The sequence below is a fragment of the Colius striatus genome, chromosome 3 (assembly GCF_028858725.1).
Source record: "Colius striatus isolate bColStr4 chromosome 3, bColStr4.1.hap1, whole genome shotgun sequence".
In the NCBI taxonomy this organism is placed as follows: domain Eukaryota; kingdom Metazoa; phylum Chordata; class Aves; order Coliiformes; family Coliidae; genus Colius; species Colius striatus.
Window position 1 is genome coordinate 13,318,338 of NC_084761.1, and position 15,142 is coordinate 13,333,479.

At 57.3% G+C, this 15,142-nt stretch overlaps 1 protein-coding gene across 1 annotated transcript; it reads left to right on the forward strand.

Annotated features, from left to right (window-relative positions):
- Positions 1-2,717: 2,717 nt before the first annotated feature.
- LFNG (LFNG O-fucosylpeptide 3-beta-N-acetylglucosaminyltransferase) lies at positions 2,718-14,932 on the forward strand. Its single transcript, XM_061993394.1, has 8 exons — positions 2,718-3,185; positions 10,522-10,570; positions 11,458-11,557; positions 11,884-12,037; positions 12,147-12,232; positions 12,519-12,684; positions 12,974-13,059; positions 13,158-14,932. The coding sequence occupies exons 1-8, from the start codon at positions 2,793-2,795 to the stop codon at positions 13,222-13,224; spliced, it is 1,101 nt and encodes a 366-aa protein (XP_061849378.1). The 5' UTR covers positions 2,718-2,792; the 3' UTR covers positions 13,225-14,932.
- The last annotated feature ends 210 nt before the right edge of the window (positions 14,933-15,142 follow it).

Genomic DNA, 15,142 nt, shown 5'->3' on the forward strand with positions numbered 1-15,142 from the left:
TCTCTCGGATGACCTGAACACTTTATTACTGGGGATTTATTAAGTATTTTTAGCAGCCCTAAGAAGCTGGGAGCCTCTTAAGGACCACCTATTGAGTGCTGGGGTCGGCCTGCAGGCGGGGGACGATGAGGAGTGTTTAAACCAATTTAAACCAACCTAATACCATGGCACGGCTGAAAAGGAGGTGGCCAACGTGCAGCCCCGGCCCTGGGTCAGTGCAGGGATGAATCCAGCCAGCTCTAGTAGAAAACCAGCATGAGGTTCTGGTGAGATCAGTTTGCAGTGGGAATGAGCTGGTGCGGCTTCTCTGCAAAGGGTATATCCCTGACATTTGGGGGATGTGGACAGTGGGTTCTGGCTTGGGCTCATCCCCGTGGAGCTAATCCAGTGAAGGTATCTCTTCTGCAAAGCAGGTGTGACACTGTTCTGCTCCCCTGGCCTTTGTATTAATGGGGCACTGAAATTTCTCTGGTGCTGGAGCCACCCTGTTTAGGGTTAGGCTCTTTATATGCAGAAGAGCAGCTGAATGACAATGAACAGGGCACAGGGTGTTTCTCAGAACATCCTCCCTGGGGCAGCCCCCTGTTCCCCACTCCTTGGGGACCATCCTGTGCCCACTGAGAGGTAAGGGGGTCGACTGCTCACCCCATCACTGCTTTCCCAACAGGGACAGTACCTCAGTGGGGACATCCACGTGGCAGGCAAGGGCCAAGCCAGGAGCCCAGGCGCCTGAAAAGGAAGCTTGTGGGGCTGTGGCCAACGGCTGGACAATCCCAGGGGAGTCTCACTCCAGCAGGACAATGCAGCCAAAAGAACAGCTTCCCCTGGCTGCCGCGGCTCACTGCCCCTGGGTGGCCGGACTGAGCCGAGTGCCAGCCCTGGGAAGGGGTTACGAGGGCCGGGAGAGCCCTCATGCCAGCACTGGCAGTGGCACAGCGGCTGGGCAGACCCCGCCGCGTCGCTCAGGGGCCGGCGGCACACAGAGCCCGCATTGTCACTCGCCCCACGGCGCCGGCCGGGACCCCAACATCTGGCCACGGCACGTGTCCCCGGGCAGCGCCGGGGCTGCGGGAGCTGGAGAGCAGCTGGTCAGGGGAAAAGGGCCTTTCCTCCCCTTCTGGCTCCTGGAGAAAGGGGCTCTTTCTTCATTCAGGGTTTCGCCGATCGCGCTTTTCAGCTGCCTCTCGAGCTGCCGTTGCTGTGCCATCGGGTCGGAGACAAAGGGTGCCCGAAGAAAAGCAACTTGAGGCTGGAAGGCTGGGCTCTGCAGCAATAGCGGGAAGTGGGGAGTGTGGGATTTGGTTCCTGTGTTTGTAAGGTCTAACTGCCTTTTTTTTTTTGTTGTTCTTTATGGAAGGCTTCTTTGGCAGCACAGATCTCTCCTTAGACATGGGCAGTGCTGTGCAAAACCAAACCAACAGCCTCCCCGAGTGCTTCTCTCCTGGGGCCATTGTTCCAGGGCTGACCAGGGGAATGCATAGCCTAAAATCTGGAGGAGGCAAATGCTGGGGCTTGCCTGAGGAAGCAGCCTCCCTGCTTCGTCCTGCCTGGTATTATGGTATTGTTTATGCAGTGCCAGAGATGAATGGAGCACGTGACAGCAGGAAAAATGCAAGTTGGACAAGATCCCTGCCCAAAAATGCAGCAGCCCCTGATTATGGCATTACATTGCAGCCTAGACCCAAACCCAAATATGCCTCCCTATAGTAACACACGCACAGGGACAGAAAACCCCAAGAGCTCCCTGCCTGCAGAGACAGAGGATAAAGGGGGAAATAGGCCCTGGGGTTTGGTGACAGTAAAATAGCAGGTTGGTGGCACATCCAGGACCAGATTTCAACCCAATTTTCCCTTGCAGCCGCCACTTCTCCCGCTGCCTGGCTGCAAAAAACAGTGTGTCATTTGACAAGGCATCATTACTGTTAGCCATCACTGTGGGGGCTTGCTTGGCATCTACGTAGCATTTCTTTTCACACATCCCTGTAGCTTGGGGCTGGCCCCAAAGCACAATGCTGCACTCAGGCCTGAGAGCATCTCCAGGTCTCCTTGAGCAGGGAGGAGGACTGCCCCCCAAGCCCCATTCCCAGATTTACTCACCAGACTGGGGCCTGGTGGAAGTGAGAGGAGTGCTGTGGCTTTTTGGTGTTTTGGTTTCTGGTGAGTTTTCTGGTGTTTTGATGTTTCTATGTTTGTTTTTTTTATAACTATCCTTGACCTCAGAAGAGACAGTTGGGAAACTGCCTGGAGTTTGGTCAGGCTGGTCAGCTTTCTGGTAACCTGTTGGACACAGCTGTGAGAAAATCTCGTTGGGAAATGCCAGTTGAGGACGACCAGAAGGGGGAAAGTTTGCCTGCTGCTGCCAGTGTAGCAGCGAGCAATGTTCCTGCCATGCTGGGGGCTGCGGGGACCGCCGTACCCCCAAATCCTGCACCCTGCCCCGGGCCTCGATGAGAAGGAAGGAGGAGCGGGCAGCCTGCCATGGGCAAGGCGCAGGCAGGAGATGGGCAGGGATGGGGCCAAGGCGCTGGCACGACGCGAGTAGCGGGCTGGCGGGGAAGATGCTGCGGACGGGGCCGGGGCTGAAGCTGCGGGCAGGGCCGGGCTCGCGCTGCCCACGCCCCGCGTGGGGCGGCCCCGCGCCGCGTCCCTCCCCTGGCGGGGCGGGAGCGGTTTAAAGGCGGCGGGTCGGCGGCGGGGCTGGTGGTGGGGCGGGCGGAGTGTGGCCGGCAGCGGCGGCGGAGGGGAGAGAAGCGAAGAGAAGGGAGAGGAGCGGCAGGGGGAAGGCAGGGAGGATGCTGAAAAGCTGCGGGAGGAAACTGCTCCTGTCCCTTGTGGGCTCCATGTTCACCTGCCTCTTGGTGCTGATGGTGGAGCCGCCGGGGCGGCCGGGGCTAGCCCGGGGGGAGGCCGGCGGGGCGCAGCGGGCGCTGCAGAGCCTGGGGCCGGGGGCGGCCGCGCCCCCGCCGGCGCAGGGTCCCGCCGGCCTCCGCAGCTTCGCCGATTACTTCGGGCGGCTGAGTCGAGCCCGGCGGGAGCTGCCCGCCGCCCCGCCGAGCCCCCCGCGGCCGCCGGCCGAGGACATCTCCCCCCGCGATGTCTTCATCGCTGTCAAGACCACCAAAAAGTTTCACAAGGCGCGGCTGGAGCTGCTGCTCGACACCTGGATCTCTCGCAACCGCGACATGGTAAGGGGATGGGGACGGGGACAGTCCCCGCTCCTGGTCGGGATGGAGCGGCACGGGCTGGGCTGCAGCCCACGGGTGTCTGGGGGATGCTTTAACCCCGCAAGCGCCACCTCCTCTTTCTGCTCCCCTCCATATCGCTGAGCAGGACGGTATTTCGAGGTCGCGTGGGCTGTTCTGGAGCCAGCTGTGTTTTTGCAAGGGTAACATGCGGCGTTGCAGGGTGAGTTTGGGAAGGGTGAGTGATGGAGACAGCCTGACCTGGACTTCTCGCACTCAGCAGCTTCCCAAAACTCTGCCCTGAGCTCCTTCCCGCTGAGTGGCTCCTCTTTGCAGAGCCTGCCCCAAGTTGCTTTTCTCTGGGGAGACTAAGGTGTGGTGTAGGGATGCCACTCAGCCCACTGGTGCTACAATCAGGGTCAGCACCCTGTGGTTGCTCTCCTGGGATACAGAACCTGGCTACAGGTGAGGTTTAGCAGGACTCTGCAGTTGTGCTGCCCAAAGCATACCCGGTTTAGTGGCCCAGGGCTGGGAGAGCACTGCAATATGCTAGGGCTCTCAGTCCCCTTGCAAGGAACTGGGCTAGGGGCTCTTGCGGGTCTGCCCTGGCTCACCTGCACCAGGGCAGTTCCAGCTAGTCTGATTCCTGACCTTACTGATGTCCTGCCCAGAGCCCTGGCAGTCATTTACTCTGTCCTTCAAGTACTGAAAGAAAATTGAAAAGGGAAAAATAAAGCAAGCTGTTTCCTTAGGAAATGTGCTTTGCCATCTGTTCTCAAGACACTTTGTCTACCCTTAGGCAGCTTCCCAAGTAAGTTATGCCTGATCCTAACCTTTCCATCCTACTGTCTTCACGTGTTTCCTCCTGGCCTGGAATCAGTGTTTCTTGCTTGTAAACTGTTTTTTTTTTTCAAATCTGGAGTGACTGAGGGGGAAGGCAGAAGGGATTGATCTGCCCCTGCCTCTGGGCCTACTGGACCCTGTGGGATCTTGGCTCCTATAACTTATTCCAAGCATTATCTTGCCTGTGAATCCTGCCTCTCTTTTTGGTCAGGTCTCCTGGGCTTGGCAGTGGCTCTGCTGTCTCTCCCTGGTATGGTTATTTAACGGAAACTTCTTTTATGCTCCACTGTCACTGCAAGGGGGTGGCAAGTGGTGGTGGTGGTAAAACACTCTTTGAGCACCTACAGATGATCCTGGGAATGGCTGCTCTTTTTCCCTCCCCCCCTGCCTTGTAAGCTCCGTCTTTCTTCTAGGTTTTTTTTGTTGTTGTGCTTCGTTTGTCCGTTAGGATTCCCAGGGACCCGAGGCTCGGCTCTCACGCTGTCCCCCTGGGCAAGCTAACAAAGCCCCTTTTCTCCTGGCGCAGAGAAAAGGCTTCGCAGCCTCTTGTGTGGCACTTTCCATGGGAACGGGGTGGGGGGGGAGCTGGAGCTGGCCGTGTCCAGGTCAGGTTGCCTAGAGATGAAGGCCATGAAGCCAGGGGGGCTGCAGCCCGGCGAGGTGCCCGTCTGACAAGCCAAGCTGCTGAGTGACGGCTCTTGTACAGCACTTGAGGACAAGGAGATGCCGAGAGAGCTGGAGGAGGCACAAAATCCTGCAGAGCAAAGTGAGGGCTGGGGAGGGGGGTGCACATGGAGACAGAGGGGCTGAACCTGTTCTGCCAGTGGCCTCAGCTCTGGTCCTCCCACAGTGACCTGGCCATTGTCTCTGGAAAGCTTTGGGATGCTCTGGGCTTCTCAAAAGTCATAATCAGGTTAGGTTTTTTTGACTGCAGAGTTCATATTAGTGCTGTGGGGTCACTCTCTCTCTTGATTCACTCTCTTGGGGGGTTCTGTGTGGCTCCTGAATCCCCTCCTTGCCTGGCCCCATGGTTTCTGCCCCAGGAGAGTGGTTTGATGAGAGTGAGGTGCTGCCTCTGCTCAAATCTCTCTCTTGGTCTGAGTCAGGCCTGTCTCTGCTCATCTTGTCCTTCTCTCTTGTTTTGCTAAGGGTGCTCAGGCACCTGTGCTGCCTCACTGATGGGGAAGTTTCTGCCCCAGGGCCGAGAATGCCCAGTACCAAGTCTTTCCTTCCCCTGAATTCTTCTCTTGTTATCAAACCACAGCCTCCCTCTTGACTATTCCTGCCAGGCAACTCTTCAGGCAGGAAGGATGCAGGCACTGTTGAGAAGGGGTTAAATCCAGCAGGTAAATCCAAGCTGGACCCAGACAGAGTGGGAATAGCTGCTGTGTCCTTCCTTGGCTGCTCTTTGTTCTACCCACAATAGTATCTGTTTCCTGCCCTCTGTCCCCTCAAAGACGCTGCAAAGGGCACCCACTTCTTCTTCCTGCCTCTCCCTGCATGAGGAGGGCAGATCCTTGTTCCCTTTCTAAATCTGCTCCTTGAGTTGTACAATTTGGGCCAGACAAGCTGCTGTGGGAGGAGAGTGATGGGTTTTCCCCTCTTTGCTTTGGGGAGAGTTTCCAGCTGTCTCAGTATCCTTAGGGATGCTGGACTGCGGTCGGGGGAAACTTTGCACATGAAAGGAAAGAAGGGGAGAAAAATGGCCATTAAGCAGAAATCCCAGGCAGAAGCAAGTCCAGTCCCACTGGTTTTGTGCTGAGTTGAGTGATTTGCAGACTTAGCCAAGAACCCCCCATCCCAGGAGCTGCCCAGGAGCGGCCTGACATGCACCGTGGTGCCCGTGAGGGCTCTGCTGGGCGGCTGTCCCACCAGCCGGGGATCTGCTGCCTTCCTCCAGCTCCACGGGATAATTGCAGGCTTGGAAAAATTCCTGCTCTCAGGGCAGAGGGAATGAATCTGCCTTCCAGAGAGCATGAGCTCCTAAATTTCTCTAGCACCCTGGCCAGAGTCCCTATCCTTGGGGTCCCAGTGGCCAGGCACGCTGGCAAACATGTCCTGCTTGGGCTGGGGGCTGCTCATCCCAAACCAGCTGCACGGGCTGTGTGCCAGGGCCTGCTGAGCACTGCTGAACTCTGCCTCCGTGTGAAGATCCCTCTGCAGCCCCCTGAGGCGGCCTGTGTGGGTTTTGGGTGGGTGAGGGGCTCTTAATTGCCTGCTCCAAACGATGTTGCTGTCCTTGTCCATGAAAGGCCCGGGTCGGTGAACGGCGTGTGCGAAGCGCCGGGCAGGAGGGTGGGGGACCCTCTCTGCACAATGAGCTCATTGTCTGCGAGGAGGTTATTAAAAAATTATAGCATTTAAAATTACAGTGGAGGATTCTTCCTCTTGCTGAAAGGAGTGGGAGGGGGGAGGAAGGGCCTGCGGCCTTGCAAGCCCCTTCCCCGCCTCTGCGGGTCCCAGCCCCGGGACCCCTGTGCCAGCACAGACACTCCCTGCCAAGTCCTGTAGAAAGCCACTGCCACGTGGGAGTGGGGACCTGCCATCAGAGCGACACTGCTCTTGCACTGACACTGCCATTGCACTGTTCCCAACCCACAGAAGCAGAATGGGGATTTTCCCTCTCACTCCCCCAGGCTGGAGGGAAAAAATGTGCTGTGAGGGACACAAAGCTGTGCAGGAACATGCTCTTGGCAGCACCCTCACTCCCCCAGAGCCCCTTGCCCAGATGGAGGCTGAGCCCTAACCCCCTCCCCTCCAGAACATCCTTGCTGCCTCCTTCCCCCTGCACCCAAGTGGGATGGCTGGTACCCCCTTGTCCTTGGGGCAAAAAAGGGGTGCAGCCCCTGCCACATGCTGCAGGGCTGGGTACCAGGCTGCCTCATCCTCTCCTAACATGAGGAAGTGAGACATGATGTGGGGGCAGGATTTGGGCATTGCAGGGTCACAGGGGTGCTAAGCTGGCTGAGGTTCCCCTTATGGGATGTGGGGTCTGCTAAGTGTGTGTGTCACCCCAGGAAGTTGACTGGAGCACAGGGCTGGGCAGTGCAGTGAGGGACAGGCTGACCCCAGGATGGCCCAGGCTGATGGGACGTCTCACACATCACCCGAGCTCACTGGTGGAAGGTGAAATGAGTCACTGTGAAAGGAGAAACGAAGGGGAGGGTAAAAGAGAAAAGTTAGAGGGGAAAAAACAAACAAAAAAAATGAGCCCTCCCTAAGGGCAAGGGCTGGTGACTGCTTGACTCCTTGCAGACAGCCGGGGGGAGTTGCCCCCATTCAGGCTGTAGGGAGCCTGGGTGCCTCCTGGTCCCCGTTCCGCAGAGGCCACGCATTGTGCGGGGCTGTGTGGAGTGGTGGCAGCTATTGTTTGGGAGGGATTTGGCATCCTGTGTTTCTTGAAGCTGCAGTTTTGAGAACAATGAGGTTTCCTGCAGGGGCTGGGGGGGGCAGCGGGCCTTTCCTCTCCTGCACCCTGCAGGAAGAGTTACTGCAGGGGGAGCCAAGAGGTCCTGGCACTCCTCAGTGCCACGAGTGCCACAGGGGCCAAGTGAAAGAGAAGTGGAGCGGAGTGGGTGAAAGGGCTTTGGGTGCTTTCTGCTTGGGAGACGGGTTGAGGGGTGGCCCCGCAGCTGTTGAGTCTGGATAAGGTGACTTGATAGGTGACAACTCCAGGATGTTGCTGCACTGTCCCGTCTCTCTTGTGCCACTGTGAGCTGGGTGCTGCCTGATGCCCAGTGCCCCACGTTGGGGATTCTGAAGGCTCATCTGTAGTTCTTCCTTGTCACACAGACACGATGTTTTCTTATCCCCCTGCCTGTCTGCTCTCTGGCTCAGCTGGCACCTCTGCTTCTCTCCCCTGCAGCCCTGAACCGAGGGAGCTGTGCAGGAAGGGTGCAGTTCCCCTTCAAGAAATGCAGACAAATTAATTACAAACTAAAGCTTTTAATTAAAGGCTTTTCAAGTTTTAATTGAATGTTGAAGTGGGGAATCCTTGAGCCTCCTCCCCATAGCCCCTGGGAGGAGTCTTGCAGGGCTCAGTGCCCCTGTCCTGGTCCCTGAGGTGCCACCCAGTCCACCTACACCAGGAAAATCAGAGATGTATGTGAGGAGAGGCTGGGGGGGAAGATGCCTCATTAGGATGAAGCCTTTCAGTGCGGGCAAGTAATAAACAATTGTCCCTGTGGTCTATTTATAGCAGCTGAACCAGAGGATTAGTTGAGGGGTTATTTTTGGAGCAGCTGAAGGCAGTTGCTGGACGGCGTTTCTGAGCTAATCAAGCAAACATTTTCTGTCTCGCCTGTGCAGAGGCTGCATGTCCCCCAGCCCCCTCCTCCCCCGTCCCCTTCCTCTCCCATCCCTTGCCTGCCCCATCCTCCTCCAGCAGGGCTGGAGCACAGGGAGGGATGTACCAGGGCACCACATGGCTTGGGGTGGATGAGAAAGGGGTCATCTTGGGCATCCTTGGATGGTCTCTTGGGGTTCAGCCTGTACCCCCAGCAGGTGCCTGATGCCTCCCTGAGCACCTGGGGAAAATGGGGGGCAGCAGTGAGGTACCAGCTGGACCCTGCATTGGTTGGAAGTGACATCCTTCTCCTCCTCCACACATCACACTGACCTTGTCCCACCCTAGCAGTGATGTGTCTCTCAGACCACAACAACCATGAGCATCTGTGGCTCTGCAGCCGATGGGCTAAAGTCCCCACTCCTCCTCATCAGCAGCTCCCCCATCCCCTCACCCTTTGCTCAGGCCTTCCTGACCTCTGTCCCTCTCCAAAAGCCTGGCTGCACCTCAGGCTGTGCGTTTGTGAGAACTTGCCTTCCCACCTTCTTTTTTGTTTCTTCTTTTTCTGTTCTGCTGTGGAAGCCCCAAAGGTCACTTGTAGCCCCGTTCCCTCCCATTCCCATAGGTCTGGGCTCTCCCTACCAGCCTCCTGAGCAAACAGGGCCGGGTTAACCAGGGCAGCTGTATGCTAATGACCACCGCTGCCTGCTTAACTCTCCTCTGCTGAGTAAAGTCAACTCTGCTATTGTACCCACCTCCTCAAACAAACCACAAGCCCCCAGCGCGTTCCTGGGGCCGGCCGGCTGCGGGGTGGCACCCAATTTCCAGCTCACTTGTAATTCACCATCCGCAGCGCTCAGGCTGCACCGTCCCCCTCCTCCATCCTCGCCTCCTGCCTTCCCCCCCCAGCCCCGCCCCGGCCCTTTTGTCTTTCTTCCTTTGCCCTTTTGTGCGCGTCTGGTTTTTACTAGCGCTTGGCAGCTGGTTGTGGTTTCTCTCCTCCAGCTTTGTTTGCTGCCCGCTGATTGATGGCGATGCCTTTCCCACCCCCTGCTCTCTGCTCCTGCTTCTCATCCTTCCCCAAATCCCAGACCATCAGCAGCCACCCCCCCACCCCACTCCCCCCAATCCTCCCTCTCAGGCAGCATATGCCAGGAATTAGCTGTGTAAATAGAGGAGTGCAGCGGGAGGAGCAGGCGGGTGCCTGGGGAGGAGGCAGCAGGGTGCTTGCTGCCTGCCACTGAGGGGGTCACGCTGGGGTGGGCAGTGAGGGACTGTCCCCTCCTTGGGGCTGGTGAGAGGCACCCACCGGCCCTGGCTCGGGTACGCTGGAGAGGACAGGGAGCAGATAGGAGCCATGGGGATGTTGTGTAAGTGGCCACGTGCTGTTGACACAGGTGGGGACACGGTTGGCAGACGGTGCCGTGGGCAAACACACCTGCCTGGGCAGGGAGGGCTGCGGGGGCGGCTGCTCTGGCAGCCCTGGCCGCACGTGCCGCCTGTGCCGACAACGGTCTGAAGTCCCTGCTCGGATCGAGTCACGTTCTGCACCCGCTGCCTGGCACCTGCTCCTCTCTTTGTGTTCCCTCTGTGCTGGGAATGGTCCCAAAAAATCTCCCTGCCTGCTGCTGCCCCATGGAAAAGGCGAGAATCGTAGGATCATTTTGGTTGGAAAAGACCTTTAAGCTCATGGAGTCCAGTCCCTCTCCTCACACTGCCAAGCCCAGCAATAACCAATGGCCCTCAGCACCTCAGCTACATGGCTTTGCAATAGCTCCAGAGTTGGTGACTCCACCACCTCCCTGGGCAGACTGAGACAGTGTCCAACAACCCTCTCAATGTAAAAGTTCTTCCTGATCTCCAGTCTAAACGTCCTCTGTTGCAACTTGAGGCAATTTCCTCTTGTACTGTCATTCATTACAGAGAGGATGGGGATGCTCAGCGAGGGGCCTGTGGTTTGTTCTCCAGTGAAGCAGGGGTTTTTTTGCCATGCCCAGCCAGCATGACTTGTCACCCTCTTAGTCTGAAGCTGGTGTGTTGCAGGGATGCCCAGCTCTTTGGTGCTGCTTTGGGTTTTTGTGACGGGGAAGAAGTTGGCACCAGCACTCTGGAGGGACTATCTCTGGTGTTGCCCAGGAGTGGCCTGATGGCACCCAGAGCTATGCAGCCTCAGCCCCTTGGTCCTCAAAGGTACCTTGTCTTCTCTTTCAGACCTTCATCTTCACGGATGGGGAGGATGAGGAGCTGAAGAAGCAAGCACGTGAGTCTGTGGCCCTTGTCCTTTTGTGTGTGTGACCTGGCTAGGTCCTCTGAGGACCCCCTGTCTGGGGATCATGGCTGGTGTGGAGCTTACCCTGGGAATTCAGAAAAAAAGTTGGTCAAAATGGCAGGGATTAGACACTCAGGAGCTCTCACTGTAGGGACCTGCGCTGACAATGAGGCAACTTGTTTCACTGGTTGTACTTAAGGCACCTCCTGCTTGGGACTCCCACCTGGGGATGAGTTTCCTTCCCAGTCACACAGCCCATCCCCTGCATGGTGCTGCTGGGGAGCAACTAAGGGAATGGAGTTGGGGTGCTTTTGCACCAGTTTGTCCCTGAGGCAAGCACAGATTGATGTGTTAAGGGGCCAGGGATTCATGGGAGCATTTCCCTGGCAACCCTTCCCTGGGGCCAGGGTCAGCGTGGTCTATTCTCCCCATGCAAATGACTTCTTTTCAGGCTGGGAAGCTATTGCCTTTGAGCTGAGTGAGCAAATAACAGGTGGCCACTGCAGGAAAAGGCAGTGGGAAAAGGACAGGAGTTTAGCTATAGTGTCCTGAAGAAGCCAGCTCATGGAGTCCCCCTCCTTCCCAGGGTGGCTGGTACCCCAGGATGGGCAGGATGATGCAGGATGGCATCATGCACAGCACATGGGATACAGCTCAACCTTGGCACTTCTGCTGCATCTGCATCCCTTGCTCATCCCATCCTTTACCTCACATGGATCCAAAAATCTATTTCCCTCAAAAATACATTCTTTGCCCCAAACATGACATCCATGGGGTGTCCAGCCCCCTGGCACACCCAGATGTGTGCTGAAGCATCGCCCTTCAAGGTGTGGGATGCCCCGACGTCAGGCTTTGACCCCTCCCATCTCCTCCTGCAGGAAATGTCATCAACACCAACTGCTCAGCAGCCCACAGCCGCCAGGCCCTGTCCTGCAAGATGGCCGTGGAGTATGACAAGTTCATCGAGTCCGGCAGAAAGTAAGCAGCACCTGGGGCTGCCATGGGGACAGCGGGAATTGTTCTGCTTGGAAAAGACCTTTAAGCCCATCGAGTCCAACCCCTCACCTCACACTGCCAAGCCCACCACTAACCCATGTCACTCAGCACCTCAGCTACAGGGCTTGTAAATAGCTCCAAGGATGGTGACCCCACCACCTCCACGGGCAGCCTGTGCTGGTGTCTTGACAGCCCTCAGTGGGAGGGAGGGATGGTGCAAGCAGAGACTGTTGGCATTTTTGGGGCCGAATCTCAGCATGGGGTGCATGGAGCTGCCCCAGCCCACTGTGACACTGCTGCCATCACAGGTGGTTCTGCCACGTGGACGATGACAATTACGTGAACGTGCGGACGCTGGTGAAGCTGCTCTCCAGCTATCCCCATACACAGGACATCTACATTGGGAAGCCCAGCCTGGACCGGCCCATCCAGGCTACAGAGAGGATCAGCGAGAACAAGATGGTGAGAGGCAAGGGGGGTGTGACAGGTCGGGGTAGCTTAATTTGGTCTGGGATTAGCTGACTGGTCAGCAGGAGGAGATCTGAGTGCCGTTGCTTCCCCTCTCTCACAGCATCCTGTGCATTTCTGGTTTGCCACGGGCGGAGCGGGGTTTTGTATCAGCCGGGGGCTGGCGCTGAAGATGAGCCCGTGGGCCAGGTAAGAGCGTTGGTGCGGCTCTCCCATGGGGACTTGATGTGGTCCCAGCGGGGCACAGAGCAGTGACATTGTTGGGGATGGACGTTGGACCATGTCCCACCACCTTGCTCTCTTTGCTTTGCTGGGAGTGTGTGCGGGGGGCTTGTAGACAAGCTGGGGAGGACTTTGGTTCCCTTTAACTGACTTTTAATTAGAGCCAGGCACCCACTGGCCAAGCCCAGGCCCCGCATGGTGCCCACATCCCCTGGGCTTTGCTCCTCTGCAGCCCCTCTCTGTCTCCCCACAGCGGGGGCCACTTCATGAGCACCGCAGAGAAGATTCGCCTGCCCGATGACTGCACCATCGGCTACATCATTGAGTCCGTGCTGGGGGTGAAGCTCATCCGGAGCAACCTCTTCCACTCCCACCTGGAGAACCTCCACCAGGTGCCCAAGTCAGAGATTCACAAACAGGTATCCCTGTCCTAACACCCTGGGGTGGATGGAGGGGTTGGAGTGGATGGTACCATTGTCTAGTTTCATGTTGTCACCTAAAAATCGGGCACTGTGGCTAAGATATTGGCGTGCAACCCAAGCACCAGAGGAGGGGAAAGCCCCACCAGCCTGTCCCTGTGGGAAGATGCAGAGTGTTACTGGAGGCTTTGAGAAATGGGGTGAATGTTGCAGCAGTCCCCCCACAATGCCTCTGCTTGATCCTCGTGGCTGCGTTGGCCGCTTGACCCCCCTGTGCTTCCCCCCCCAGGTGACACTAAGCTACGGCATGTTCGAAAACAAGCGCAACTCCATCCACATGAAGGGAGCCTTCTCCGTCGAGGAGGACCCATCCAGGTGAGATGAGGGAACCGTGTCCCCCTCCCACCCAAGCCAGGCTGCCGTGGGGCTGCCGCCGCCCCACACTCAGCACCGGCCCTCCATCTCCTCCGCAGGTTTCGCTCCGTGCACTGCCTGCTGTACCCCGACACGCCGTGGTGCCCCACCAACGTGGTTTACTGAGAGGCCTGTGTCCCTCCCAACCTCGTCCCGAATCTCCCCGGTATCCGACGGGCGTGCGGGACCCGCGAGTTGCGGGCATGTGGGTCCGGCCTCGCTGTGAGGCGGACGGACGTCGTTGCTGTGGTATTGCACAGTGTGTGTGTGTGTGTGTGTGTGTGTGTGTGTGTACTGAAGGCTGCTGTGCGGCCCCTTGTGCCCGGCCCTGCCTGCCCTGCCTGCCCTGCCTGCTCCGGCAGGACAGGCCGCTGCGGGGGCGAGGGACGGGTCCTGAGCACTTAACCCCTGGACACCCCACGGTGCTGTGGGCCCCGCGCCATGCGTGGGGAGCAACCACGGGAGCCACGGGGCTCTGCCTCCCCCAGGCTTGCTTCTCCTGGTTTGGTTTTTTCCCCCTTTTTAAATGTTAAGCTTTTTCGTGTGTGGCTCCCTCCCCGGCCCCTATCCCTGACCCCGCTCCCATCACCCCTCCCCTGCCCCATCCTTTCTCTCAGACCCCAAAATCTCAGCAGCGAAGCTCCAGCTCCTAATTTGGATGAAGGGTCACCAGCAAGTTTTGCAGGTGGAGGGTGGGTAGGGGAAGCCTCTGGGCTGTGGCAAACACTGGTCCATGGTGCTGCCAAGCTGCTGGGTGCTCGAAGGCTGCACTGGAGGGAGACGAGGGGGGGAGAGGGGGTGGGCTGCTGCAGGGTGAGGGTGGGCTGTGAGCCGGTGTTGGCATTAGCTCTGTTTCCCAGAGCTCCTCCTGTCTGCCTGAGCTGTTGCCAGCAGCAGTCATCTATGCACTATCTTACAGACTCACATAAAGCCGGAGTGTGGGAGGGCTCTGCTGGAGCGTGGGCACAGTGTGGGTAGAAGGTCTTCCTCCAGTGCCGCCTCCCTGTCTGCTCGTGGGTGACTGTGGGCAACGGGCAGACAGGCCCAGCACAGTCAGCCCTGCAGCTCTGCAGAGGAGTTCTCAAAAGGAGTTCTCAGGGGCTGTGTGGATGTCGTGTCCACTCCTCAGCATGAGGCCATGTCCCCTCCAGCCCTGGCCTGGCTGCAAGTGCTGCTGGGGTGGCTGGAGCATCCAAGAGGTGCCCCTGCCAGATGGGCACCTGCCGTGGGCTGGCAGCATTTCCCTACTCTCTCCCTGCTGGGATTTAGCTGGGGAGAGGGAGAGGGACCCCACATTCCCTCAAAGCCACCCTGCTTCCCTCACTAGCCCTATGCCCCTGGGCTGGCAGTGGCCTGAGCTGGAGCTGAACCTTTCCAACCTGAAGCTGAGTGAAAATAGCCCATAATGGGTGCGTTGTAAATATGTTATTGAGCCAGTATTTTTTTTACTGTGCCTTTTTTTTTTAAGAAAAAGAAAAAAAAACCACATTGAGAAATATGTAGATTTTAAAATGCTTTTTATACATTTTCTGTGGATCAGAAAAGAAAAAAGAAACCCAAGCAAACAACCCCCAACCTTTGAGAATCTGTTTAAGAGAGAGAAAAAAAATAATTGCAATGTCTTGTAACTATCACTTACCTTAATTTATATGTTCCAGTATCTGGAACGTCACTCTGTGCTTTTTGTAACTAGGATGTGTTTAAAGCAATAGATGTGGGGTGGGGAACCAGCATGGACAGTGTGTTCTCAGGGACTTGAACCCGATTGCTGCCACGGGGTTCCCGTGGGAGCGTCACCAATAAAGCAGCTTTTTTGCTGACCACAGTCACCTGGTCCTGGGCTCCAGTGTCTCTTTGTGAATGAGCTGTCCTGAATGCCTCTTGTTCCCCTCTCAGATGTTATCACCTCTAATGAAGCTCGCAGGAATGGGCTGAGGAGGGGTTGTGCCTTTTCCCACGGGTACCAGGATCCACTGGCCATTTGCATCCCAGGGTGGGAGAGTTCTCCCTCCTTCACCTCCCCAAAAGGCTCCAGCCGGGCTTG

Excerpts from the sequence above, each read along its gene's own strand:
- LFNG (XM_061993394.1), top strand. The coding sequence starts at position 2,793 with ATGCTGAAAAGCTGCGGGAGGAAACTGCTCCTGTCCCTTGTGGGCTCC. Across the intron at positions 11,558-11,883 it reads TTCATCGAGTCCGGCAGAAA|GTGGTTCTGCCACGTGGACG; the intron begins GTAAGCAGCACC and ends CTGCCATCACAG. Across the intron at positions 12,038-12,146 it reads GGATCAGCGAGAACAAGATG|CATCCTGTGCATTTCTGGTT; the intron begins GTGAGAGGCAAG and ends CCTCTCTCACAG.